Below are 25033 nucleotides of genomic sequence, written 5' to 3' on the forward strand. Positions count from 1 at the left end.
AATATTAGACCGTGTATGTATGCATGTCGAATTTATTGTATTATATTAGACAATGACCATTAAATTAACAACATTTGAGTTCGACCTGATATGATAAGCACTTTGTAGAAACAAAGGCACATTTTTGCACAAAAAAAATCATTCCCAAAGGTGCGATGAAGATGGTCACTGGATGTCCGCTGCCATTCCGAGATCAGGCATATCTTCAAAGTGGACCTTGTAGTCTCCCTCTTGCTCCTCAAACACAACGACCTTATTTATTTGGACAGAAAAAGGTAAGAGGTGTGGAGGTGTTCGAGACTTGACTCTGACTTGCTGTGTTTTCAGAGGCTGTAAATGTAGAATGAATCTTCTAAGATCATTGTAAGGCAAAGAACATATAAAGGAATAAATATGAAGCTCGAGCAAGCAGTCAGTTAGCTCAGCCAACTGGGAACAGAAGGGAGTATCTAACTTGGCCTGGCCTAAAGCACATTAATTATGATGTTATAGCTCATTATTTTAAACTGTACAAAAACCAAAAGCAGACATAGTGATTAAAAATGAAAGAAAATGGCCAATAACATAGCTATTAGTATTTGATTAGTATCTACTAGGCTAGGTAAAGATAATGGTAATGTAGCATACAGTCCAGAGAATGACATTGAGCTTCTCATCTAACTCTATTATATTCTATTATTGCATGTTTGTCAACATGCCAACATGTTCCTTTAACAAGGGCTGGTTGGTGCACAACTGTACCTGGTTGATTCCACTGTTGAGAAATGGACCAGGGAGGTACAGAGTCTGCTGGGGGCCAATAGACCAGTAGCGGCCCAGATTCAGCCCATTGATAAACACAACGCCTTTCTCCCAGCCCTGTGGAGCCCCAACAATGCATACATCAAGTATTACTTGTTTAAACAAAAAGTGACAATATCATACATAGCATAGAGAACAGAGAAATTGTCATCTTTTTTGACATATTTGGTGAAGCAAACATTTGACCCTCTTTGAAACAGTACCTACAGAAAAGGGTTGTGTATTTGAAACATGGCAAGATAAATTTCCTTTGTCAATAATTTATTCAACAAAAGTATCAATAGATACTTTGAAAAAAGTAAGTCAGTCGTTGTCCGAGAGGCTAGTATTTCTCCCTTCAGCAGAAATAACTTCTTGAAAGCATTTTTCAGACTTGTTTAAATTAACTTAATTTTTCCCTGTGACTGATCACTTTTTATAATCTATTTACATTACAAAAATGCCTACAAAATGTCAATTTGATGTGTCATTTGTTTTATATCCCTTTTATTATTACGCACGTCTTCCAAGAGCATCAAATGTTTGTTTGTCACATGTTCAAATAAGTCAACAATTTGAATAAGATGTACTTATTAATACGTTTCATTTCACTTACTGGCAGCTTCACAAATGTGTCACTGGGATACCCGTATGCAAACAGCCTCCCCATAAAAAATGCTGGGAAGCTCGGGGTCTCCGGAAGAGTTTTCCAAGGTGCCTTATAAAGACTGAAATAAGGCTACTTCAAACACACTATTACAGTCAATGAAGCAAATATGCTGCATATTAGATATAATAAAGTGTACAAACCTATCAATGAAGCTGGGTTTCATATCCAGGCTGTAAATTGTAAAATCCCGCAAGGGGATATTGTTTAATAAAATGTCTCCCACTAGTCCTGCAAGAACACAAATATAAATTGGCTTGTGCAATACCCACCGAGTGTTGTAGTGATTTAATAGCAGGCATAACAAAGAACATCACGTTTTCTGTCGATCACCTTTATGTTGTTTGTCAAGGTCCTTTCCCTGGTGAACTCTTCCACAGTTCTCCACCAATAAACTCAAAGTCCGCTGTTCCTGTAGGGATTGGTTGCTTTTTGGTCTTTTGATAGTTTCAACGGCCAAAGAGCCAACATTTCAGCATCCATTACATCTAATGAAGCATTTGCCTTTATTGTTCAGCTTGATGCTGTACCTTGCCATCAGGAACTGCCAACTCTAGTGTCTGTCGCTTGAAAAGGCCAATGTAGCTTCTGTCTAAAAACACCTGGGGCAACAAAGATCACCGTCAAATAATTGCGTTATAGTATGAAATGTATTAACGTTTGGTTTTTCAAATATCGTTGTCGACTTCACCACATTATTTTCACTGTATGTCTTCAAATGAGTACTGTGGGAAAACCAATGACATGGAACATTGACTCACTGCACTGAATACTCAAGATTTTGGGAAATACACTCGATCAAAATGCTCTAAGTTTTGAGTGGCATTCGCATTTCATTTCATTCTGCCCAAAACCTGAGAAGGCACGTTACATCAGGAATGCAACCAGGTCATTTTTCTGTGGCACTCGCGTTGTTGCGTGCCGTATATTCCTCCAGGGGCAGACGGTCAAACTGAGTGCAATTGAGACGTTCTGAGGGAAACTATTTAGTGTAAATGACCTGAACTGGGGAGCGATGTCGAGCAAGGCGCCTGCTCACAGCACGTTAAAAATGTGTGAGTTTCTCCCTCGCAGCTACACATTTGTTGCTCCCTTACTCAACAGATTTTAGCTTCTTTTTGTTCCCAAAAAAATTGGACACCTGGCTGGCAAACAGGATGCCACATGAACCGTCACAAAAACATACTTTTTTTTTTTTTAAATGGATGATACTTAATATCATGTTTTTATTAATAAGCTGGTATAATTACTTTATTTTTACCTTTAGAGAGAGATGGGCCGGCTGTTTCCTCCTGTTTCCAGTTGTTATGCAAAGCTAATTTAACTGTCTCCTTTTCCAGTTTTAGGCAGATATCAATGGTATCTGCTCATCTAAATTTCAGCAATACGGCATATTTTCCAAATTGTCCAACCTTTCCTTTAAATTAGTTTCTGGCAACTACAAACACATTACGCACCTTAATGTATGCAATTAGTTAATGGAAGGCAACCACATTCATAATACAAAAGGTCGGAGCAGTGAGATTTCCAGTGAAAATGACTCACCAGGGCACGGTCTCTGACATTGTTCCCTGACTTCAATAATCCTCCACTAGTGATGGTCGTCTCATACAGAGTGTAGCCATAGGACTGGCCATTCCTGTTGTTCATGGGTAGATTCTCCATGTTAACTGGCTTAGCTGACTTAAACGGCTGCAGAGAAAATAATGTTATTTTATTAAGAGGAATATTCCTTTTCATTGTAGAGATATTTTATGTAGGTTACAGATAAGCTTGTGTAAAACCTACTCCCTCAGTGAAGCTCAAAGCGTCCCATAAGGACAGATGCTGGTACATGACCGCTGGTTCATAAGCCTCCCTGTAATGCAGGGCTGGCATGTCGGGGAAACTGTCTCCTCCTGCATAGAGGTCAAAGCCAATCAGGCAAAGAGGTCATTACCATTATGTATTCACACACTGTACTTTCATATTTAACTTACTGTTGTGTCGAGATAGTAAATCCCTGAGAAGATGGTACTTCTGCGTGTATTCCCCAGCTTCAGACAAAGGCGCATCATAATCTGCAGAACATCATAGTGTAGGTTAACTGGGATGTGCTGCCACCTGCTGGGTGTTAAGGTCAATGCTGTTCTGTAAACAACAAAAACATACAGTATTCTCCTCTATGCTTCATCAGTTACAGAAAAACCTTGTGAATCTGCATCAAAGTCGCCACTAGTTTGTTTGTGATAGATCACACAACACAGAGGAACCAACCATAGCTGGGGACTAACGCTCTGTAGGAAGGATTGGCGAGTGCTCCGCTCATGAAGCCAAAACTGGATCCTCCGTGGAACATGTACAGGTTGATAGACATCCCTCTCCTCAGAATTTCCCTCACAGTGGACACCATATCTGAAAAGAAGTTCAAACATGTTAACAGTGTCTACTTGCAAACATTAAGGTCATTTTGTATGCCAGCAACAGAGAAATCATTCTCAAATCTCCGTGCTGAAATACAAATTAAAAATTCTGTCACTGAAACCTTTTTGACCCTCTGCTGACCCATTAGCGAGGTGCTGAAGTGACACATACCAGCAGTAGGGCCCTGACTGTCACATTTGCGTTTTCCTTGTTGGCATGTAGCTGGCATTCCTCATGCAAAAAAGGAAACTTTCTATGAAGTGATATACAAAGCAGGAGTTTACAGCAGTTAAGTGACTTGAGATGACATATAACACGTGATATGAGTAAGCTACTGTATGACTAAGGACAGAAAGTAGCTTTATTGTTTTCATGTTTGTTAAATAATTATTTTTTTGGTGCAGAATTGGGTTTTACATGGATGCTTTTTTCAAGGTTAAGGCATTTGTAAAGTAAATCTGCAGATAATCTAATTATTTTTGATTATGGATAAATGTAAAAATGGGTTTAGCCACAAGATATATTACAAACTTTATGGGAAAAAAACATGACAATGAAAGCTACACCGAAAAATGAATTTAGAGAAATTCTGTGAAATTAGCACATCTTTTCTGGTTGACAGAAGTTAATATAGAAGTTTTATTAATTTAGAAGAAATTCAACTTAAAAAAATCTTTTTCATGATTATTTTCAGACCAGTTGAGTATTCTTGGCTTGAAATGAGGAGTTGAATGAGTGGATTGTTAAGAATTCACTTGACTGATTAAATCAAGTTTATAAGACACAAAACTATTATATTAGCAGACTTTGATGCCTGTGTGTGAATGTGACTGTGGATGGTTGTCTGTCTTTTATATGTTAGCCCTGCGATGGCCCGGGAACAGGATGTACCCCAAATTTGCCCAATGTGAGCTAGATACTAAACAGCACATATTTCTGAAGCCAACAATGTACTCACGGACAACTTAACACCTAATTTAGAATAGGAGATAAGCACCAGTAGAGAAGTGTCAATTTCTCTATAAAGCCACTGATTACAAAGATAACCTTCCTTACCCTCTGGGGGCAGCACATGGTGGAGGTTCCCCCACACATCATACCAGCCGGTCCAGTAGTCCATCACCATGGTGGGGTTGTTGGGCTGCAGAAAAGGCACATACTGTCAGTTCACACAGCTCATGCCCAGTGTTTTATTATCAGTCCTCTTTACCGTCCTCAGTGACAAAACAGTGACGTGTAAAGGTAAGAAACATACCTGGATGACATTCAGATCTTGGATGTCTCTCTGATTTAGCTTCTGCAGCTTTACTGTCCTGACGGCTAAGAGAGGAGGTCATACGTTAAAATGTATGTGTGTATGTTTGTGTGTGTGTGTGTGTGTGTGTGTGTGTGTGTGTGTGTGTGTGTGTGTGTGTGTGTGTGTGTGTGTGTGTGTGTACATTAATGATATGCTATACCTCCTTCAACACCACCTGACTGTAATGTGTTGTGGATGTCTGATGTGAGCAGCAGTTCGTTGATCCCTCGGGACTGTAAAGCCTTTCAAAATAAAACACAGTGACAACCGTAGAAATGAAACTCATCTGGCTGATCCTTTACATCAATGTCAACTTCTATTTGTGCACGTCTGCCCTCGTTCAGGTCTGATCTAGGCGAATTTCAATTAAGCAAGACTATAACTTTACCTCTTTAATAAAAAGCATATAACTCTGATCCTTTGCAAAGGATCCATACTCGTTTTCGACCTGCACCGCAATGATGGGACCTCCTTTTTTGAACTAGAATACACAAACAATCATTTTATTATGAGGCTGATAAGTTGAATGAACTGAGGCAATGACAGAATTGTAATCTGTAAAAAGTGACCTGCAGAGGAACCACTTTTGGTATAAGCTTGTCAAAAAACTTGTTGACAGCCTGCGTGAAGCCTGGATGAGTGGTCCTCAGTCTCATGCTACTATCTTGGAGGAGCCAGCTGCAAGTATACAGAAAAAAAAACAGTGCTCAGATATAACTAGAGGCACATAGCTGCAAGAACAACAGAGCCATAGTAACTCTAACATACTGGACAGAGCTTCAAACACTGGGCAAGTCTGTCCTCACAGCAAAATGTTTTTTTTTTTTTTTTTTTTTCAAACCTGATTTCCCTCAACAAAATAAACAGTACTTTGTGGTTAGGATCAAGTTTCTTGTGTTTTTTCAGTTAAATTCACTTACACATTAAATTTAAGTTATTAAGGGAAGGTATTACACATTCAACATTCCTGTTCATACACAGAAAATCAGTATTTTTATATGCACTAATAAGCACATTATACCAGCGCTACCTCGGCAGCCCTCCTAGGTCCAGCTCGGAGGAAATGTAGGGCCCTGGACGCAAAATCACCCATAATCCCAACTCTGCTGCTAGACTGATATAGGCTCTGAAACCAAATAGAGAAGACAATAAATCAGCAGATTCCATCCGCACAAACACAGTTTCAACTCATGTTGAGAGCCCATATCTTGTTGTTTGCAGAGTGTGAAAAGTGCCTGGCAACAACAGCAGCAGGCTTAGGCATCACGTCTCTCTTCACTTATCGCGGCCGTGTAATTAATTGCTTGATAAGTTGCTGTTGTTGTGGAGATGCCACTGTTGTCAGGCGGGACTCGCTGCTTCTAGCTTCTCCCCTGAGCACTGGGGCTTAGATGATGAGAACAAAAGGAAAGTATTCCCAACACGCTTTAGAGCAGGTGGTATTGTCAGAATAGTTGGGGAAGTTGTCCAAGAAAATTTAAATATTAATGATGACATTTTATAGTTGTATATATTGGTTTAATGAGACTATGTTCGACACACCGTCAAACAAAATACTGTATGGTGATTAATCACCGGTGTTGTGTATTTAGGTCAAATAAGACAACACTTCTTTTTACTCTAAATCCAGCTGTGTGTGGAAGTTAAACCTCCCCCTCTCTGGCTGGTGGAGATTCCATGGCACATATCTGCAAGGAAGCAGGATGCCCTCGGTTAGAATTCACCTGGTGACCAGGCTTTTGGCACAAAACATAAACATAGTAGTAGTCTTCATACGTAGTAAGGGTGTTGATGCCACAGGCCTTCAACTTCGTCAGGCGGTCTCTCCAGTAGGCTCTGGGCACACGGAAATAGTGGATGGATCCCCCGAGGACCCGGAAGGGCTCTCCCTCCAGGGTGAACTGGGATGTGTTGGCATATAGGCCCAATTTCCTGCTCATTCTCTGCCCCTTTGGCCAAACGCTGAAGCAGGAGTTGGGAATTCACTTATGTCACACTGACATGCTGCACAAAGGCTATTGTACTTGAACTGACCACATGGCATGCTTGATAGGAATTTGCAGACGTTTTAAAGTTGGCAAACAGAATTTTAAAAAAAGAGGCAGATGTAGGGGCAAGACAGACTTCAACATATTCATATGCAAAACTTGTGTTTTTAATTTTACTTTTCTGTATCATCAATTATGCTGTGGGTGAAGGCTACATTTACACCGTTCCCAAAAGGGAAAATATTTTATGAACTACAGTGAAACTTATGGATACCGAGACTGCAGTGAAATTGCTGCACATTTGCCAGTTTCATGTACTGTGGCAACATTATGATATAGAGATTGACCCGTAATAAGGCACGGCATTAGGCACAAACAGCCACAAAACAACTCTAACTAAAACGTATTTAACAAAAGTGAGAACTTAACTTACCCGAGATATCTGTACATGATAACGCCAACTAGGCACAGGCAGATAAGTGCATATTTCCTTTTGTGCACATTTCTTATCCTCAGGACAGCCATCGGTAGTGTGTGATATCCCGTCCACTATAATAGGCTGGAGTCGGGTTAAGTTTAGAGCAGCATCTGAGCGCGGATGAACGCATGCTGCCCTGAACAACGCACGGCCCGGTGGGAGTGCCTCTATACAGGGCCATGGAAAGTAAGTCACACCATTAACAGGGTTTGCCTGGATGTCCCCTAGGGAGCTCCGTAGTTATTGTTTGATTTGTGCAAAAACACACACACACGCACAAAAAAACCCTCTTCCAGCCAACTAATTATGTTAGGTGGTCTTTATAACATCCAACATCGTCTTCGTTAAAACATGAACATTTAAACTTAGAAAAAGTTTGTATTATCTCCAAAAACAGTGCCAATTGATAGCAAATCAGCATCTCTAAAATGTTCTTTTACACTCGTTTGATTAAAAAAAAACCACACACAAACATCAAACATGGCTATAATAGGCTATAACTGCAACCCTAATAAGGTAGGCTTTTTCTAATATTACTAATATTATGTTCTCAACTGAATACGTCCCAATGTCATACAACAATGTACATATGGACTAACAATTCCGTTTGCGTTTTAAGCGGCATTTCCCACTTTAAAACAGTAAATTAGAGGTCTCTATTCCTGTCGTTCCCTTTGTTGCCCCGTCGCCCTTTGGAGGACTACATTTCCCATGATCCTTAGTGCCGGAGCTTGCGCAATATGTTTTCCACGGCCCTAGCTGCTGGCAGTGTGTTTGGTGTTTGTTGTTGTTGTTACATTAAGGGGGCGAAAGAAAGAATTAACGAAGTTAATATAACCCCGAGCCTGTCGCATGAGGTAAGGAGGACACCGCGGTTAAAAGCGCGCTCTGTTTCTGACTTCGCCGCTTGTTGAGTTATTGTCTGAACGAAGAAACAAGAGTTGCATTAGTTGCTGAGCGCTAACAGTTAGCTAGCGACGCTATAGACGAGCTAGCAGAACACCAAACAAACCACCGACAGTCAAAGAGCCTGATGTCAAAGGCGTCATGCAGACCCGTCTGAGGTCTTCATGTTCACTGTTGAAGACGTTTTGGGAGGCCGAAGACAGCCAGCTAACCCCGAGAGTGAGCTATCACCTAGTCGAGCCTTCAGCAAACTCACTGAGTCAGCTGGCTAACGTTGACTTACTCAAACAGTATCAAGAGACATAAGAAAAGCATGCACCTTTCATCTGGTTACAAATCTGGTTTAATAACAACAGTGGTGGCATTGCTGTTATGTAACGTTACCATGCAACAAATAAATGGGTTTGTTGGAAATAATTGGGTAATAGCAGCATAATACTAAACAGACATGAGCTTTGTTTTCTTGAGGTTAGTTATGTGGCTAGGGACATAAGATTCAGCATTTATGAAGTTTGTTCCACGATTTTCCTTGATATGGTTTGTATTGAAGTTTTTTTTACAATATAAAGAATCACATATAGTATTTACGACAAAGAAAAGACTTGATATGAATACAAATCACTTTGTACAAAGTACTTTAGAGATAAGTGACCGATTGCATACTGACATCGTTTTTTTAAAAAATTATTATTAAATGTGGTGGGTAGTTGGGGTGTTGTTGTTTTTAAAACAAATAGTTACATCATATACGAGTCCTGTCCAAAATAGATACTGAATATTCGTAGTATGGGAACATCATTGTTCTTTGAAGTAAAATAATAGCAATGTGATCCTGAAAGGTGGTATTATGTATATCCATGATAATTCAGCTATGCGAAGATCACTGTTTGTGAAGCCAGACCGAGGCCACTACATAAAGGGCTGACTTTGTGACGTAAAATCAATAATGGTTATTATTTCTGAATATTAATAAAGTTGACATAAGTGTGAAAATTGAGTAAACAGAAATCACCACAAAATGTGTATTTAAGCAACTGTATCTCCGGTATCAGCCAACCAAAGACAGTGTTCTGCTGTTTAGATTTACAGATTAAAGCTTTTTGGACGTTGCTAGAAAGCATTCCATCCATTAACTCCTGTCTGCTCTTTGTGTCCTTGGTTTTGGGTTGTGGCAGGTTCCTGGGTGAGCCCCTCCCTGCCATGAGAGCAGACCACCAGGTCACCAGCCCCCCCTTCTTCTGCAGTTGATGGATCTGCAGTCGGTCCAGAGATGACAGACAGCGTCAGGGCCTTCCTCCGCAATGTTGCGACGGTCAGCTGACACAAACGCATCGCACTCACACATGACACCCAAGAGTGTAGTGTATAGACAGAGAAACAGAAACAATCAAAATAATGGCACAATTTAGCACTATATTGAAATAATAGAGACATCTATAGGTTTGTTTATTTGTTGCTCAGCTGTGCAGATTAAAGATTGAAATTCTGATTGATTTTTATTGTCATGTATCCCACTTACAAATCTTAAAGTGGATAGTATTTTTCAGAAATATCACATTTCTGATACTCTTATACGGTAAAAGGGAACTATTTGTTTATGGTCAGTACAATAAACAATAAAAAAGAACACTTGCACTCTATACTTCCCTCTAGTCCTGAAATAGATGTGTAGGTAAAATATTTGTCACTGTGTCCACAGAAATCCTTCACTTAAATCAAACCATCTCAGTCTTTGACAGGTTTTTGTGGCGTATAAATAGCCAACTTAATAAAAAAAAGTTGTCATAAGCAATACATTAGCATTTCTGTATCTTTGTCCAAGACAAACAAGGATGGTTGACTTAGTTTTATATTTATTATCTTGAACTTTATTATTGTGGAGCATTAGTTTTACAGCCTGAAGATAATGTTTGGAATATTATCAGATATCTCTCTTCTTTTGTTTTTTCCATCATTAGTGGTGCTGCAACTATCTGACAATTCAACACTCTATTACACAGTTTTTTTTAAGTTAGAAACAAACACCCAATGTATGTTCACGCTTTCTTTGTCTGGGCTGTCTAGGGGATCAAGGACTCCATATTGGGGATTGGAACAATCTCTAAGCTGGATGCCCGCATTCAGCAGAAAAGGGAAGAGCAGCGAAGGAGAAGGGCCAGCGGGGCCCTGGCACAGAGACGGGCACAGAGTGAGGAACGCAAACCAGACAAGTAGGCCAGCTGAATAGCCGAAAAGCTGAATATCTTGGTTGCAGTGCCCCTGATTGTCTTCCTTAGCCAGAATCAAATGTGTTCACAGATAATTGTTTATGTATTCTTGTGCTAAAAAAAAGAAAATCAAAGAATCCTTACAACTGTCCGTTCATACAAATTCATACAAAGAATGAATTTTTCCTGATGTAGATCTGAGATATATGTATGTCTGTGTGTGCATAACATTTGGTTTTCTTTTCAAGTCAAGAGTTTTTGTGTTACTCCCCCTGACATCAACCTTTTAGGTAGAACCACTTGTGCACCTCTCATGTTGTCGACTATTTCCCACAATCTCCAACAATTAAATGGCGATATTAACCTTAAGATGAGGGATGGCTAGATTTTTCCAATAAGAGCACAAATTTACACAGCTTGAAAGTAAGTGCTGAACTGAAGAATTTCCAAAGCATGTTACATCTCTTAGCACCTTCAAACAAGAGCTGGATGGAAATGTTTCTATGTGTTCAAGTCACTAATGCGACTAATAATGAAGACAACATTATAAATGAGTAAGTACAACATGCTGCCAACGGGAGCAGTCATGGATCTATACAGTTCTGATATCTCTTCATTTGAAAGTACCTGCAACTGTTACCGTGATATCTGAGTAAACGCCACTGCAAATAGAGGCATGTTAGCAGCATCCATGAGTTACATACAGGAATTTGATCTCTTCATTTAACCATCAGTGAGAAATGAACACACGCTCTCACACACACACACACACACACACACACACACACACACACACACACACACACACACACACACACACACACACACACACACACACACACACACACACACACACACACACACACACACAGCAGAGGGCAGCTGCAGAGCCCAGGGGGCAGTTAGGGGTTAGGTGCCCTGCTTAAGGGCACTACTGCCTCGACTGTTTTTTTTCGAGGCAGTCCAACAAATTCAAGCGATGACCCTTCGGTCCAAAGCCCTGTTTCTCAGGGGCACAACTGCTCCCACAGAGATCCTGCAATGCTGCAGTAAAGTCGACCCCTCATTTACACGGAACCAAAAAAAAAAACGGACATAATGCTGCCCTGATGTTTTTTTTTAGATTGCATGCTCACATCTCCTATTAATAGTCAACAGTGTCTGTCATTGTGATTATTTATTGTGTCTTTCAGTGACCCCAAAGTAGCCAGCAGGATTTTTCAGTGCTGTGCCTGGAATGGAGGAGTGTTCTGGGTAAGACTTGTCTCACATTCATACTGATGGCGATTGTTTCCCACAATAATACTGCCTCTGGGTGGATGTTTTTAAGCCAAATGTTGTCCCTTGCTAATTTTCAATTTCTGTTTTGGGACAACTCTTTTCTACCCATGTTGGCTGGCCTTAATAACCTTAATGTCCCTAATCCTTTGAGTCATCTTAAGACTTTTTTGGGATGCTAAAGAGTTCCTTTGCAGCTCCCAAAAAGTCCTAAGTTGTCTCAGAGTCCATTAAATGATCAAAGCCAAGTACCAGATTTTGAAAAACCCTGTCGTATAGAGAAGCATGAGTTGAAAAGTAACTAAAGCATTTCATTTTGTTTTTCCAGCTCAGTCTGTTTCTCTTCTACCGGGTATTTATCCCACTGCTGCAGACTCTCACAGCAAAAATCATCGGTATGTCTGGCTGCTAGTGAATCTGGGTCAGGTTATCTGGCATTTTGTAGCAACCAGTCAGTCAACAAAGCTGTTTGTGCCTCAGGTGACCCCTCCCTCCATGGTAGTGTGTGGTCCTGGTTAGAGTTCATCCTGACCTCCGTCTTCAGCGCTCTCTGGGTTCTCCCCCTGTTCGTCCTCAGCAAGATAGTCAACGCCATCTGGTTCCAGGTCAGGCCCCTCTTTCATGTCAGAGATGTCATTGCAGTCTGATATGCCATATCCACAAAATTAACCTTAAAGGGTTTTTGTAATATGACACCACATGTGACTGCAGTATCAGCTACTGTGATTTATAAAGCCAACTCTAGCTACTACCAATTATAATGACAGCCATTCTTCCTGTGCAGTGTTTCATAATTCTTCTTTATCCAAAAAAACAAAGCAGCAAAAAATGTGATGCAGATATAGAGAAACCTTTACTGAGTTGTGTGTTGAACTAAAGTCAGATGGGATTCAGTCAAATTAAGGTATGAGCCAATCAGAGAGCACCGCAGGGCTTTTGGTAGGGAGAAGCTGTTAGCACACAGGACTCCTTTCTTTTATATGAGAGGATGAAGACATAATCATTTTGAATAGTTTCATTACACAGAAACGAGTCCATTTAAAGTCAAGTTTTATCTTCTGTCATTTCATATTGCCATCACAGAGCCAAAGGTGACTGTGTTTACAATGTTTTGTATGCTTTGTAAGTTTTTCTACAGTTTCACAGATGCTGTTCTCTGTTGCAGGATATAGCTGACCTAGCATTTGAAGTGTCTGGCTGTAAAGCTCAGCCGTTCCCCAGCGTCAGTAAGATCATCGCAGACATGCTCTTTAACCTCCTCCTTCAGGCACTCTTCCTCATTCAGGTGTGTACCCTACCTTTTTCATCAGTACTACAAAATCACAGTGCACTGCATACAGCCAGAAGAATATGATTCTCTTCACAGCTGCCACACAGGATGTTTGAGTTGAATCGTAACAGTAAAAACTGCGATTGTGGACTGTCACCATAAACTCTGATTCACCACATTTTTTGCTCGTAGTGCAAATCATATAACATATTATTGATTGCACTCAACCCAAAGAGTTTGGTCACTCAGAATGGCTGCTATCAACTGTCATGCCAATTATTTCACTCCTAAACTCTCAAGTCAATCCATTGAATCTTTATGATGTTACACTCTGCAGAGTTGTTTTTTTGACTTGTTTTGAGTCTTTTTTTATTTATCAAACTGCTCTCTCAATGAATTCATGGTGAATTAAATTGTGTGTGTATTTTTGTGGTCCTTCAGGGTATGATTGTTAGCCTATTCCCCATCGATGCCATTGGACAGATGGTCAGCCTCCTCCACATGTCTCTGCTCTACTCCTTGTACTGCTTTGAGTATCGTTGGTTCAACCATGGTGAGATCCTGTCTCATTTTCCACACACACACAGAGTCACCTGGATTAAATGGGAAACTCAATAACAAGTTTTGTCTGTTTATGTTTGTTTTAGGCATCGAGATGCACCAACGGCTGTCCAATATTGAGAGGAATTGGCCGTATTACTTTGGCTTTGGTCTACCCATGGCTTTGCTGACAGCCATGCCCTCCTCATACATTATCAGGTTAACATTGCAACATTTTGATTAAGCAAAAAATAACCAACATCATTGATATTGAAGATTCACGTTAGTTGCAAATGTTTTTGTTTTTTTCCATAAAATTTAGATTGTTAGTTTGGAAAATCCATTTTCCAGTTGTTTATTGCACGTTGTTATTATAGCGACTGACTGACTGACTGTACTTTTTCAGCTCTTGTCAACTCTAACATATGCTTATGTGTGTTCACAAAAGTTTTGCTCGGCATTAATTATGGTGGAAAAAATAACATCTTTGTAGATGAAAAGCATTTTTTGTTTGAACAAAGTTTTGTACCTTCAGTGAGGAAGTCCTATTTATCCAATTGTGACTGTTTGTTCATACTTTGGGAACAGCATGTGTAAGAAAGTCAGCCAAGCCTACAAGCAAAGAGCAGCACATCTCAAGGAACAGTCTCCAGGGTCGCATCCTGTTTTAAGCCTTAACTGAACATAGTTATGAAATGTATTAAAATGTGTAGCGATGAAAAAATTAGTTAATACATTAATCAACACAGAATAATCTGCTATTTAAATGCGTTGCATTGGGCTCTGGAAGTTTATCATTTGTATTTGAGACTATTGACAAAATCATCAAACATGAAAACGGTCACAAAACATGCAGGGATTTTAACAGAGAGAAAGCAATGTGGCAGACAGACCTCATACAGTCGGGGTTGGTTTTAACTGTGTCCAATTTGATCTTTCTTCTCTACCTAGTGGCTGCTTGTTCTCTATTCTCTTTCCTCTGTTCATCATAAGTGCTAACGAGGCAAAGACACCAACGAAGCTCTAGTAAGTGTCAAAGACAACATGTTAAACAAACTTGTTTGTTTCACTGTGCGACTCACTGATGACATTTCTGCTTTTCCAGCCACTTCCAGCTGCGTCTCTTCTCTCTGGTTGTGCTGATCAGCAACAAGCTTTTTCACAAGACCGTCCACCTGCAGTCTTCCTTGACGTCATCTGCCTCGTCCGAGAGGCTGTCCTCGCCCCACACCTCCCCAACACGCCACAGACTGATGCCCACACAGTGATGGATCCCCTCGAAAGAAGATAAGACAAGAACCGCAGAGTGGTGTCACTCAGTGGGCGAAAGAGATTGCCCTTAATGAAAAGATGTGCAGTTTAGGACAAAAGGTTGACAATGTTTTTATCTAACCCCCTGGCCCTTCGGTTATTCATTTGCAGCAACCGCCAGACACATTTTTAGTGTGACACAAAAATCAACTGCCCTGTGCCTCACACTCAAAACACATTATATACTCAGCTCTAAACTTCTTTTGTGATTTTTCTTTCATTGTTTTTTTTTTTTTTTTTTTTTGTATAATGTGCCATTTGAGTGACTCCTTTTAATAAATTACAGCACAAGAGATCGTGTAGTTTTAATATGTGTAAGCAAACGTGTGACTAAAGAAGGATTTTTTTTTTTTTAACTTTGAAGGGGCTCATTTGTGTTCAGAAGCAAAGCACAGTCGTGTTTCACCTACAGTAAGTGTTTTCTTGATGTTGCAAGTCACATTCCTTCCTCACAGATTGAATGCTTTCATGCACATGGATATGTTTCTCTGTCCTATTCTGGTGTCCTGGCAATTCGGTTGACTACCTTGTACAGTTATAAATGGAGGCTTTATTGTTTTGTCTATCCACACGGCTTAGTTTTCAGTAGAATTTACACATCACTTCAGGAGCTGCTACAAAAAGGATTGGTGACCTTTTGTCATGAAAACCAAATAACTAAGTCACTCGTGTGTGTTGACAAAAAAGTGTTGCTTGGTGTCTCATCCCAGATTAAAATCTCCCTCCAGTGTCTGATGTTGCAGTTCATAAGGTGACGCCAGCAAAGGAAAAGCTGCCTAAACCCCTTCAATTTGTGTGAAATGAGTAGGTGACAGGGGAGATGACACTGCCAAACTGCTGCTCTATGTTTTGTTTATTTCACTTTGACCACTACAATGCTAAAGCTCTGTAACAAAGGAAGGAGTCATATAGATAATGCCTTTCACATCTTAACGGGTGATCAGCCTCGACTTGCTTGCTCTAGTCCAACTCTTCCCCTGAGAGCTGATTCAAATATAACTGATCCCCAAAGATCATTGGCTGTTTGTTTTTTGTAATGTATATGATGTTGACACCTCCTGAATGTTCACTCAGAAGCCCACCAACATGCAGCGACCGACAACCTTTCTCTCACTCGTTTGAGCTCGTGGCCGTGGAGAGGAGCCACGATTTTGAAATGGTGTGCTTTTATTGTAAGAAGAGCGTAGTGTTTGTGCTGACTGATATTTGTGAGTGAGATTTTGTAAAAGTAACACGTCTAATTTCAATAAAATTGGTCAGTATTCAATATTTGATGTTTGTTGTTCAGGGTTTTTACGTAGGACGTTTTAAACTGCAGTGGAATGAGTAGGATGCATGGGGAGGGGACCATCAGTTTGAGACCTTGCAAAGAAAATGGTCCCACTGAAAAGCTGTTAAAACACAAAAAACAGGGCTATTAAAAAGCAGTAAATGTATGTCGCAATGAGAATTATTTTATTTCTAATTTTGGTTTTATTTTGGTGAAAGCAATCTTCTCAATCCAAAGAGAATCAGACACCACACCACTTATTTTTGTTATATATATATATATATATATATCTCCCCTTATAATTTACTTTTAGGGACTTATGTAGCATCTTACATTTTCATACAGGACACAAATTGACAAATAAATATATACTTAATGTAACTATTGTGGTAACTAAAGGAATGAGATTAAATCATTTTGAACCAGCAGAGGGCGAAACCTTTTTTCTTTTTCCTTAATAAGGACACGTCACTTATACCAAAACGGCAAGGTAGGAAACGAAATGTAAATGGCAGCCATAAGAACCAATCAAATTCATGTTAGATAGCCGTAAATTGACGTTCACCCAATAAACGCGCAGCGTTGCGCGGTTAGGGCGGGACTACTTTACGGTGAAGGTTTTGCGTGAAAAGTGTATGAGTACCAGGAGCGAAGCGGGTGAGTTTCACTAAACATACATTTAAACCGTAAGCTCATTAAGGCACACCAGTTGTTAGGCTGTATCTTGCTGTCAGATGAAAAGGAGTCACTTATTTTCAAAATAAATCCGAGAGGATGCGCGTGCGAAGGGTTTTCATTAAACAGCGGCTAGCAGTTTGCTAGCGTTGCTAGCTATTACTCACTTTTAAGTGGATGGAAGCAGCATCGGTACTAACCGGCCTGAGTCTTCACTAGTCTTCACTAGTCTTCACTAGTCTTCACTAGTCTTCACTAGCTCCGAAATGGTGTCTAATCTACAAACGTGCATGCATGTATACATGTGCACACCATAGCTAGTTAACGGATATTAGCTGCTGTTCATTTCATTGCTCTGTGATGCTGACGAGGTGGGGTAACTCTAATTCTGCTGTTGAATTGAAAGTTAGCATTTATTAATGCTTCTTTCTTTTTTAAGATTAGTGGCTTGAGTTTTGGCTTTGCATAACACTTGAAGGCAAAAGCTCAAGTAGACGGGATCATATTTCTGCACAGGGTTTTCCAAAGTAGCTGCTTCCTGGTTCCTGACGCCACAGCTGTGCGTGGCCTTGTCTGGTTGGGCTGGACGCGGAGGTTGACTCCCACAAGTTCATGCACTGATTTAGCTCGTTTAAAACCACGATTTGAACAATTTTCCTTTTGTAGGAGTTTTTTTTTGTGTCAATAAATAAACTTGTTAGTCAGTGTCGGGCTGAGACATGCCTTTGCACTGCTTTTTCTCCACAGTTGTGTTATTGTGTCTGTCTTTGTCCCACCAGGTAGTACGGTGAGCTGTCCCTAACCTCGCCAAAATGACCAAGCTGGGCTTCCTGCGTTTGTCCTATGAGAAACAGGACACGCTGCTGAAGCTTCTCATCCTGTCCATGGCTGCTGTCCTCTGTAAGTCGTGTGTACAACAGCATTGCCCCCCCCCTAATGCTATAAAACAAACGCAACCCATTGATCCATGTGCTTTTCCTTCTTCTCCCTTAGCATTCTCCACCAGACTCTTTTCTGTGTTGAGGTTTGAAAGTGTCATCCATGAGTTTGATCCGTAAGTACCGCTCGTGTCGTGGTTATTTTGATCGGTTTCCTCATTTTAAAATCATATCTCACCTTCGGTTTCATCTCACCTTCAGGTACTTCAACTACCGTACCACCCGCTTCCTGGCAGAAGAAGGATTTTATAAGTTTCACAACTGGTTTGATGACAGAGCATGGTATCCTCTGGGGAGGATCATTGGTGGCACCATTTATCCAGGTAAGACTCAACCTAGAATAGAGTTTCTGTAATTGTTGTACTATTTTCAAGTATTTTTTTTTTACTCTGATCACAGAAGTGGAGCAGTTCAAGTGATGAAAAAAAAAAAAAAGTGACGTCAGTCAAAGTCTGTGTCCCTCTCGTCTCCTTCTCCAGGCCTAATGATCACGTCTGCCGTCCTCTACCACGTCCTACATTTTTTCCACATCACCATTGACATCCGTAACGTTTGTGTTTTCCTGGCTCCCTTGTTCTCTTCCTTTACCGCCATTGTCACCTACCACTTCACCAAGGAGCTGAAGGTAAATCCCATCACCATAGAGGAAGGTTTTTGTTTCTGCTGAATGCAATTTTCTTTGTGCGAAGTCATGTCAATTCTTTTTGAGGCTGTCAAAAACTGAATGCACTCAGTTATTAGTTTGTGGCGCTGTTAGAATATAATTTATTATGCACATACATGTTTTTGTTGCTTAATCTACCCTCATTGATATAAATGGATTTGACAATGTAATGGAAACAGCAGTCAGTATAATGCAGTACCATACCAAAAACTGCAGCCTGCCACTGAAAAGTGTTTTGTCTCTTTAGGATGCCGGTGCCGGGCTCCTGGCGGCTGCCATGATTGCAGTGGTGCCTGGATATATCTCCCGTTCGGTTGCTGGCTCTTATGACAATGAAGGTAAAAGAAGCTTCAGTACCAAGTCATTTAATCCTTTGTTGGAATGTAGAGACCAAGTTATACTGATTTTTTTGGGGCTGATACCAAAAATCAGAACAGAAATATGGTTCTGAAATACTTGTGACAAAGATGTATGTAAAGGAGGCAGGATATTGATTAAGTTTAATGATTGATGTTATTGTCAAAATGACATCAGTTCATTGAAACAATGAACTTCACTATTTTTCAGCATTATATTTTATAAAAAAGTTCTTATATGGACCAATTTATTTGCTGTTACTGATGATGTCTATGATGAGCTAAAATCAGCCAACCAGTACATCAGTCTCTAGTGATTGACAGAAAATTAATTTACAATTGTTTTGATATTTGGCTGATTTGTTTTTAAACAATGCTGTTAAGTTTTGGACTGTTGGTCGGGCACAAAACAAGACATTTGAAGGTTTTTTGGGGGGTTTGGTCCATATGATAAATGAAATATCATCAAATTGTTTATGATATCCCTGTTGTCTCCTCTATTCAGGTATTGCCATATTCTGCATGCTGTTGACCTATTACATGTGGATCAAGGCTGTCAAAACCGGGTCGGTGTACTGGTCATCCATGTGTGCACTTGCCTACTTCTACATGGTGAGGAGATCTAAAAATATGCATGTTCTACTGAATTAATTCAGAGTGTACAGAAATCATGATGAGGTCTTTGTGTGTGTCTTTAGGTTTCCTCCTGGGGTGGCTACGTGTTCCTGATCAATCTTATCCCCCTCCATGTCCTTGTGCTGATGCTCACCGGCCGATTCTCTCACCGCATATATGTGGCTTACTGCACAGTCTACTGCTTGGGCACCATCCTCTCCATGCAGATCTCTTTTGTTGGTTTCCAGGTAAGGTGAAAAAAAAGTACTGTCACATCACCAGAGGCCCTCTGCTTTCAGAACACTTACACAAACATTCCAAAAAAAAAAGGTGACAATCACATGATGGGTTGAAGATGTTTCACCTCATTGTCTCTCTCCTCTCGTACACCAGCCGGTGCAGTCATCAGAGCACATGGCAGCCTTCGGGATGTTTGGCCTTTGTCAGATCCATGCCTTTGTGGACTACCTGCGCAGCAAACTCAATGCCCAGCAGTTTGAGGTGCTCTTCAAGAGCGTCATCTCTCTCGTGGGCTTCATCCTGCTGTCTGTGGGTGCTGTTCTCATGCTGACGGGTAAGAGAGTTGACAAAGTGCACCAGTGGAAACACTGTCAAAGAGCAAAGTAATGGATGGAAATCCTTTTAAAATGTTGGCTTCACTCCTATCCTACCTTCTTCTTTCCTTTGGTGACAAACTGATTTGAAGTTCTTTTGCTTTAAACTATGATATGTTTTCCTCTGAGCCACTCTTGGATATTGTTGAGTTCCTTTGTATAATGTTGCAAAGTTCTGTTATAAGGACTTTACCATGTTAAGTGCCCTGAAATAACGTGTTTTATGATTTGGCGCTATATAACTAAAATTGAATTTAATCATGTCTTTTTACCTCAGGAAAAATCTCTCCATGGACTGGTCGTTTTTACTCCCTGCTGGACCCGTCCTACGCCAAGAACAACATCCCCATCATCGCCTCGGTCTCTGAGCACCAGCCCACAACCTGGTCTTCGTACTACTTTGACCTCCAGCTGCTGGTCTTCATGTTTCCAGGCAAGTCAGCTGAAGCACACAGTGGCCAGATTTAATATTATACCATCACAGCATATTTTAATTCTAGTTTACTTTTCCTTTCTTACAGTTGGTCTTTACTACTGTTTTAACAACCTGTCGGACGCCAGGATCTTCATCATCATGTACGGAGTAACTAGCATGTACTTCTCAGCTGTCATGGTACGTCTGTACAGATTTTTATAATTTACATATCCAAATATGTATCCGCTGGTACGACTCAAAGGACTCGGCAGAGGTTTTTCCCATTTAAACAGAGTTGCCAGAGTGAGAATAAGTAAATTATGCACACTTAATTGAATTGAATTAAAGTCCCCAATGCAATTCATTAAATAACAAAACTGATTTAAGAACAGTGTGCTCAAACATCTCTGACGTTGTGGTGTTGATAAATAAACTGCAAATGGGAGCGTTGAGTGTGAATAATTTACTGTGCAAAAATGATTTAAATGGTCAAAGCTGGCTTCTGCGTCATGACACGTGCCAACTGCTTGATTCACATCCAATTCAAGTGACAAGAGTCAGCTTCATTTCTTATACAATTAACTGAATCTAAAGGTTGCCTGTAAAAATCTTGTTTTAATTATATATCTAGGAGGAACTTGCATAAATACCGCATTGGTGTTTATCATTGTAGAACATCCACCAAACCTGTCTGTGGGATTTTGGCTAGGCCTTTTAATGTGTGCTCTTCCCTAATGAAGCCACAAAAAATAGGCCTCTGCCGGCTGCGCTGCACTTAGACCCGGTTCAAGCTGGACGAGGTACAACTTCAGCTCAAAACTGAATCCCAAAATTGCACTTCACGTCCACATCTTTTCCGACACACCCCTTGTGCCGTTCCACCCGTCTGTGCGCGCCTGGATCCACGCTGCGACTGGTGCAGAAAAAGGCCCTGGCAATCTAGCGAAGGGAATTTGCACCTTCGTTATTTGTCTCACGGGTTAAAAGAAGTTTGTTTGTTTCCTCCTCAGGTGCGTCTAATGTTGGTGCTGGCTCCAGTCATGTGCATCCTGTCCGGCATCGGTGTGTCCCAGGTTCTGACCACTTACATGAAGAATTTGGATGTCAGTCGGCCCGACAAGAAGACCAAGAAGCAGCAGGACTCCACCTACCCGATTAAAAATGAGGTAGGACGTCTGAGAGACTGGTTGAGTGTGCTATCGCAGGTCTTCTGACATTCTGGGACACGAAAATTAATGCATTCAAACTGGTTACACCGTAATAGACAAAAGAAGAAAAAAAAAGTATAATATTTCTTATGAATCAAATCTGTTAGAACAGATGTGTGTACAATAGTGTAGGTTTTTTTTTTTTTTTTTTTTTAATCTCTTTTCCTCTCCCACTAATCATCTCACAACCTGTGAGGTTTATCTGGTGACCTTTTGAGGGCCCCAAACCTTAACATTCAATGACCAACTGTAAATAGACAAATGAAAAGGAGCTTCCAGGTCCAACAGTAAAATGTTGCTCACACAGTGAACAACAGTATTAATCATGTCATATAATGTCACTCAGAGGGTTGTTTTTCTGGAGAATGAATAATGTTACTTTGAATACTCAAAATACATGTAGCTGACAATACTTCAGTACTTTTCCTGATGTAGGATTTTTGTACATAAAGTAAAAATCTGATGCCATCCTGTGTTGCGTTTACTGACCAGGTTGCCAGTGGGATGATTCTGGTCATGGCTTTCTTCCTTATCACATACACCTTCCACTCCACCTGGGTGACGAGCGAAGCCTACTCTTCTCCTTCAATTGTCCTGTCGGCCCGCGGTGGTGACGGTAGCCGCATTATCTTCGACGACTTCAGGGAGGCCTACTACTGGCTGCGCCACAACACGCCCGAGGTCAGTCACTCCCACAGAAATCCAGAAAAAGTCCCACATTGAAATAAAGTAAAGCCTTTGGACTAAAAGGTTCCCTTTCAGAACATTTTGGTTTCACTTTGTGTCTCCAGGACGCCAAAGTCATGTCTTGGTGGGATTACGGCTATCAGATAACTGCCATGGCTAATCGAACCATTCTAGTGGACAACAACACGTGGAACAACACGCACATCTCCAGAGTCGGACAGGTGAGCTGGGCCACCTTTTGGCTAGTCATGTTTACAAAGTGCTGCTGTTTTGACCCAGCTGTTGTTTGCTCTGTAGGCCATGGCATCCACAGAAGAGAGGGCTTATGAGATCATGAGGGAGCTGGATGTCAGTTACGTCCTGGTCATCTTTGGAGGATTGACAGGCTATTCCTCAGATGGTACGTCCTCAAGCATTAACACATACTTTATATGCCGTATCAGCATAGTACTTGGAACACTGGCAGGCAGTTTTGCTGTGTTAAGCTGTCAAATGTTTGGAGTTTGATTTCTGTGAATTGGCAGGACTAGAAAATATTTGGCTCACCCATTCAAGTACATCGCTGTTCGAGTATTTTTGAAGCCATTGGTGCCGGGCAGCCGTCTAATCGATGCGTCTCTCTGTATGACAGACATCAATAAGTTTCTGTGGATGGTCCGTATCGGGGGAAGCACGGACACGGGCAAACACATCAAGGAGCACGACTACTACACTCCCACCGGAGAGTTCCGAGTGGACCGGGAGGGTTCGCCTGTCCTGCTCAACTGCCTCATGTACAAGATGTGCTACTACCGCTTCGGACAGGTCTACACAGAAGCCAGTGAGTAGCGTTACGTGCATGAGCCACTTTTTACCTTGCTGTCAGACGTATGTTAAGGATGTAAGTACTTCTGAAAGAGCAGTGGTGTTTACACTGACCAATGGCAGTCGCATTATTTTTAACCAGTTTGACAGAAGGAAAAAAACAGGAAGTATGACAGTAAATGTCGAGCAGGAGAAATGTCTGCTAAAATCAACTTAATCGTTCTTCTCATTTAAAGTGTAGGCTTTAGGGGGATCTATTGGCAGAAATGGAATAGAATATTCATTATTATGTTTACATTGGTATAAAATCACCTGAAACTAAGTATCATTGTGTTTTCAGTAACTTAAAATGAGCCTTTCATATCTACAAAGGAGGAAGTGCACTTCCATGTTTGCACAGTAGCCCAGAAGAGACAAACTAAACATGGAGAGAGTGTCTTTCATACTCACCACAAATTCTCTTATACTCTTGTGAGATGAGGATGAGGAGGTTGGGTGTTCAGTTGGTTGTAATCTACCATAATGCCACTTAATGCCTTTTAAATATACAAGTAGAGCCCTTTGTACTCTAATTCTGATGCTCCTCTCTGCAGAACGCCCACCTGGTTATGACAGAGTGAGGAACGCGGAGATCGGAAACAAAGACTTTGAACTGGATGTATTGGAGGAGGCCTACACAACAGAGCACTGGCTGGTTAGGATATACAAGGTAAACCAGCTGACCTTCTCTTTTTTGATATATCAGTCTGTAAGGATGGTTGAACCCCAGATTGGTTTGCTGATAAAGGTGAGATCTTTTGATATGTAGGAAATCACAAAGTAGATGTAATGCTAGGAGGGTAAATCAAGATTTCTTTACAACTTTAACCTGAAATTCCAACAGCAAGATTTGTCAGTCGATTAGTTGAATAAAAGAAAACGTATCTGCAACTAATTTGAATTGTTTAGGTCTTTTTTTTTTTTAACAAGGCCTAAACTTTGTCTCTTGTGTTAAAAGTGAAATTAATTACAGTAACTTTATTTTTCGTTAAAACAAGATGTATAATGTCATATGAGGAGATTTTTTTTTTATTTCATATGCCATCAGTTGACTAATTGATCAAAAAAATGTTGCACTCTACAACATAATATGAAATCTGAGCACCTGCAACTTTAACAGAACTTTCTAACCAAGTCTTGCATTTACTGTTTTAGGTTAAAGATCTGGACAACCGAGGTCTTTCACGGACATAAAATCTTCAGACGGCAGTGAAACCGCACCGCACACCTTCCCTGTGGTCTGCAGATGAGTGGGAGTGGGGGGGGGGGGGGAGTACTTTTTATACTTTGTTTGGGGACAAAAATTACATCAAAGTGGGGGGGGGGGTGTTTGTGGATGATTTTTAATTTTTTTGTTTTTTTTATTATTTTGTTATAATAAAATGCCTCATCTGGGATCAGAGGGAGCTGGTGTCAAAACGTCCTGTCTGATGTCAAAACGTCCTGTCTGATGTCAGTATCAGGCAAAAGAAAGCAGAGATCATTTGAGCGTTTGGGGATTTTTACAATGTGATCAATTAAAGTGGGATTCAATGTGATAAAATTGTTGTCATTTTTTTGGGGGGGGGGGGTTATCTCTCAAAATGCACAGTATGGTTCAAACCCACAGCTGGTGACCTCTCC

At 40.6% G+C, this 25033-nt stretch overlaps 3 protein-coding genes across 3 annotated transcripts; 2 read left to right on the forward strand and 1 right to left on the reverse strand.

Moving 5' to 3' along the window:
* Nucleotides 1–108: 108 nt before the first annotated feature.
* On the reverse strand, nt 109–7574 carry LOC138635304 (beta-galactosidase-1-like protein 2). The gene is made up of 19 exons (XM_069722716.1): nt 7569–7574; nt 6924–7109; nt 6767–6835; nt 6178–6273; nt 5717–5825; nt 5536–5628; nt 5308–5389; nt 5106–5170; nt 4907–4991; nt 3704–3841; nt 3427–3507; nt 3236–3342; nt 2993–3139; nt 1978–2049; nt 1781–1859; nt 1591–1678; nt 1397–1508; nt 742–858; nt 109–252 (listed from the first exon to the last, which is right to left on the reverse strand). The coding sequence occupies exons 2-19, from the start codon at nt 7085–7087 to the stop codon at nt 166–168; spliced, it is 1791 nt and encodes a 596-aa protein (XP_069578817.1). The 5' UTR covers nt 7088–7109; nt 7569–7574; the 3' UTR covers nt 109–165.
* A 795-nt stretch (nt 7575–8369) lies between these two features.
* Nucleotides 8370–16392, forward strand: ei24 (EI24 autophagy associated transmembrane protein). The gene is made up of 11 exons (XM_069722717.1): nt 8370–8470; nt 9695–9831; nt 10584–10729; nt 11920–11980; nt 12333–12399; nt 12485–12609; nt 13170–13289; nt 13716–13827; nt 13922–14033; nt 14766–14840; nt 14920–16392. Exons 2-11 carry the CDS (start codon nt 9790–9792, stop codon nt 15080–15082), a joined length of 1023 nt encoding a protein of 340 aa, XP_069578818.1. The 5' UTR covers nt 8370–8470; nt 9695–9789; the 3' UTR covers nt 15083–16392.
* Nucleotides 16393–16986: 594 nt separating this feature from the next.
* Nucleotides 16987–24953, forward strand: stt3a (STT3 oligosaccharyltransferase complex catalytic subunit A). The gene is made up of 18 exons (XM_069722704.1): nt 16987–17052; nt 17850–17970; nt 18064–18124; nt 18210–18331; nt 18488–18633; nt 18920–19010; nt 19534–19640; nt 19727–19891; nt 20037–20217; nt 20535–20690; nt 20779–20870; nt 21683–21838; nt 22373–22561; nt 22672–22788; nt 22865–22967; nt 23199–23387; nt 23965–24080; nt 24566–24953. The coding sequence occupies exons 2-18, from the start codon at nt 17883–17885 to the stop codon at nt 24602–24604; spliced, it is 2118 nt and encodes a 705-aa protein (XP_069578805.1). The 5' UTR covers nt 16987–17052; nt 17850–17882; the 3' UTR covers nt 24605–24953.
* Nucleotides 24954–25033: the final 80 nt, after the last annotated feature.

This window comes from Brachyistius frenatus, unplaced genomic scaffold (genome assembly GCF_029030835.1).
Source record: "Brachyistius frenatus isolate BFR_SWC_R1_liver_20210118 unplaced genomic scaffold, ASM2903083v1 Contig_301, whole genome shotgun sequence".
NCBI classification, from domain to species: Eukaryota; Metazoa; Chordata; class Actinopteri; family Embiotocidae; genus Brachyistius; species Brachyistius frenatus.